Source organism: Carya illinoinensis, chromosome 8, assembly GCF_018687715.1.
Source record: "Carya illinoinensis cultivar Pawnee chromosome 8, C.illinoinensisPawnee_v1, whole genome shotgun sequence".
Lineage (NCBI taxonomy): Eukaryota > Viridiplantae > Streptophyta > Magnoliopsida > Fagales > Juglandaceae > Carya > Carya illinoinensis.
Window position 1 is genome coordinate 37,189,787 of NC_056759.1, and position 3,040 is coordinate 37,192,826.

A 3,040-nucleotide genomic window follows, 5' to 3' on the forward strand; every position below is an offset into this window, starting at 1 on the left:
ATACCAATGCCTTGAAGCTTGTTTTAGGCCATAAATGCTTTTCTGAAGTTTGCAAACCTTATTAGGACCTCCTTTAGTATAGCCTGGTGGTTTTTTCATGAAGATTTCCCTATGGAGAAAGGCATTGTTTACATCAAATTGATGTAAATGCCATCCTCGAATTGCAGCTATGGAGAGAAGACAACAAATAGTTACCATTTTGGAAATTGGTGAGAATGTTTCAATGTAGTCAATTTCCTCTTGTTGAATGTAGCCTTTTGCTACCAATCGTGCCTTTAATCTTTCAACACTACCATCTTAGTTAAGTTTAACTTTGTACACATATATGCAGTCTATGGGCTGTTTACCGAGAGGAAGGTCTGAAAGAACCCAAGTATTGTTTTGCTTCAAAGCATCTAATTCAGCATCCATGGCTTTACACCAATCTGGATCCCTAACTGCTTGGGAATAGGAGGTTGGCTCACACATAACATACACATAACATAAAGGGATGAAGAAAAAGGCTTGGAAGGAAGGGGTGAAATGTTCATAAGTGAGATAGTTATGTAAGGGAAATAAACAATAAGAAGAAGAAGAGTTTACCTAAGCCGTTGATTGTGATCTTGAAGACAAGGCAGTCTGTTGACAGTGGAAGTCCCTCAGATAAGTAGGTGCAGTCCTAATTCTGACTGACCTTCGAAGACAAGGTGATATAGTGGGAGAAGCTGGGCCTAAAACAGGTGCAGGAGGAACGTAGGTAGGATTGGATGGAGGTGAGGGAGAAGTGTTGGTGATGGATGACTCAACAGTTATGTTGGTTGAAGGTGAGGGAGAAGTGTTGGTGATGGGTGACTCAACAGGTACGTTGATTAAAGGTGAGGGAGAATCAATGGATAGGGAATGTGTAGTAGGGAAAGAGGAAGAACTATGGATAGGTTCTGAAGTGGGTTCTGAAAGAGAAAGAGGAAGAACAGATGAAGGTTGAGAAATAGAAGGAGGTTCATGGAGGTTCATCAGGGTGAGAAGCATAAAGACAAGGAAATGATTCCTCATAAAAAATAACATTCTAGAAACAAAATTGGTGTGCGACACAAGGTCAAGCAACTTATACCCCTTAATGCCGAAAGGATAGCCTAGGAAAATGCATTTTCTGCCCCTTGGATCAAACTTCTTACGACCATGGGATAAGGTAGTTGCAAAACATAAGCATCCAAAAACTTTTAGATGATGGTATGTAGGTTTAGTTGAAAATAAGAGCTCATATGGAGTTTTATTGCCAAGGAGAGGGGTATGTGTTCTATTTATAAGATAGACAACTGTTAAAATGTAATCATTCCATAAATGTAAAGGAGACCTGATTGAAAATGCAGTGCTTTTGCAGTATTAAGAATGTGTTGATGTTTTCTCTCAACAATGCCATTTTGTTGAGGTGTTTCAACACAAGAACGTTGGTGTATAATTCCTCTTTGATTAAAAAATTCAATCATTTGAAACTTAACCCCATTATCACTTCTAATGACATTGATCTTAGTGTTAAACTGAGTTGCTCCCATGTTACAAAAGGATTCAATGCAAGCTCTAGTTTCTGATTTTGCATGCAATAAATAAACCCAAGTAGTCCGTGACAAGTCATCTACAATGGTCAAAAAATACCTAGTTCCATCATAAGTAGGTATGGAACATAGCCCCCAAATGTCTACATGCACCAAATCAAAAATGGAATTTGACTTGTGATGGCTAATAGAAAAGGGAGTTCTGTGTTGTTTAGCAATAGGACAAACTGAACAAGGGGAAATTTTACTAACACTGAAGTTGTCTCTTACATTTGGATCATCAATTAAAACCATTCTAGCATTTGAAATATGACCAAGGCGACAATGCCAAAGGTTAGAGATATTGCTGCTAGTCATGAAAAAAACACTAAGAAACTTAGATTTAAGAGATGAGGCAGAGAGGGCCTTCGTGAAAGCATCTAGGGAAACAAACACTGGCAAAAGGTGATACTGGAAAGAGTTTAAACAACCAAATGCCTTCCTTCGTTGCTCTCTTTTTGTTTGTGCTTTTCCAACTCAATGATATTCCATTGGTTATTTTCTGGCTGATGGCTCTTCTCCTTATGCTCTTCATCATTAACGTTCTTCTCATTGCCTTCTGCTCTAGAATTTAGCCTTTTAACCTCTCCTCCACCATTGCTGCTTTCTATGTTACCCTTCAATACACGCTTATTATTCTTTCTTTGTTTCCACTGAGCCTACTGACCACTTTTATCTTCTTTGGAGTTCAAGGATTTACTTCCAAGAGGCTTCTTTGCAATTTTTGATTCAGCCTTTAATGATTTCAGGGTTTTCTTTTTTGATGACTTTGGTCCAGTAGATGCCTCTGTTTCCTTCTTTTTATAATCTGGTTTCATAGGTGCCTCAACAAGAGAGTCTGATTCATTTTTGTTATCTTCTTTTTCCTTCATGTTAGAGTCTAATTCGTTTTTGTTATCTTCTTTTTCCTTCATGTTAGACTCTGGTTCAGTAGGTGCCTCTGCAGGATTCTTTGTTTCCTCATTTTTTTCCTGTTCCATATTTCATGAACCAAGAGGCTGCCTGATCAAGATGTTTCCCAGCAAGCACGTTGCCAATAAAAAGCTTTGTCTTTGTTTTCAGTTAACTTTAAGCAAACTAGATTAAACAATTAGGATAGGATGAAACAAAAATGAGAAGAAAACGAGAATAAGAAATTCATAAGTGTTTAAATTAAATTGGTAAAAGTAAAAGTTTAAAAACTTGAAAAAACAATAATGCATTATGTATTAGCCACGTCAATCAAAATAAGGTCAACACAATAAAAAAAGTAAGTTACCATCTTTACATACTAGCTTCCTCTCATTTGTGAAGGCTTGGGTTCTACAAATTATTATATCAAGAAAAGGGTAAATCAAATTATGTCCATCCACATCAATTGTTATCTAAAACATAATTGTTAGTTGTCATCTTCGTTTTCTCCTCCCACAATCAGGAATTGCCACATAGTGAAAGAGGTGAAGCAAGGGAATTCTAATTTCGAATGGATC

The 3,040-nt window shown here is 37.1% G+C and overlaps 1 protein-coding gene across 1 annotated transcript; it reads right to left on the reverse strand.

Moving 5' to 3' along the window:
- Positions 1–582: 582 nt before the first annotated feature.
- Positions 583–2,551, reverse strand: LOC122274707 (DNA-directed RNA polymerase II subunit RPB1-like). Its single transcript, XM_043083720.1, has 2 exons — positions 2,239–2,551; positions 583–929 (listed from the first exon to the last, which is right to left on the reverse strand). The coding sequence occupies exons 1-2, from the start codon at positions 2,549–2,551 to the stop codon at positions 583–585; spliced, it is 660 nt and encodes a 219-aa protein (XP_042939654.1).
- Positions 2,552–3,040: the final 489 nt, after the last annotated feature.

Coding starts and splice junctions, on each gene's coding strand:
- LOC122274707 (XM_043083720.1), bottom strand. CDS start 2,551: ATGGAACAGGAAAAAAATGAGGAAACAAAGAATCCTGCAGAGGCACCT. Junction 930..2,238: donor CTCCAAAGAAGATAAAAGTG/GTCAGTAGGCTC, acceptor TTTCTCTTTCAG/AACCCACTTCAGAACCTATC.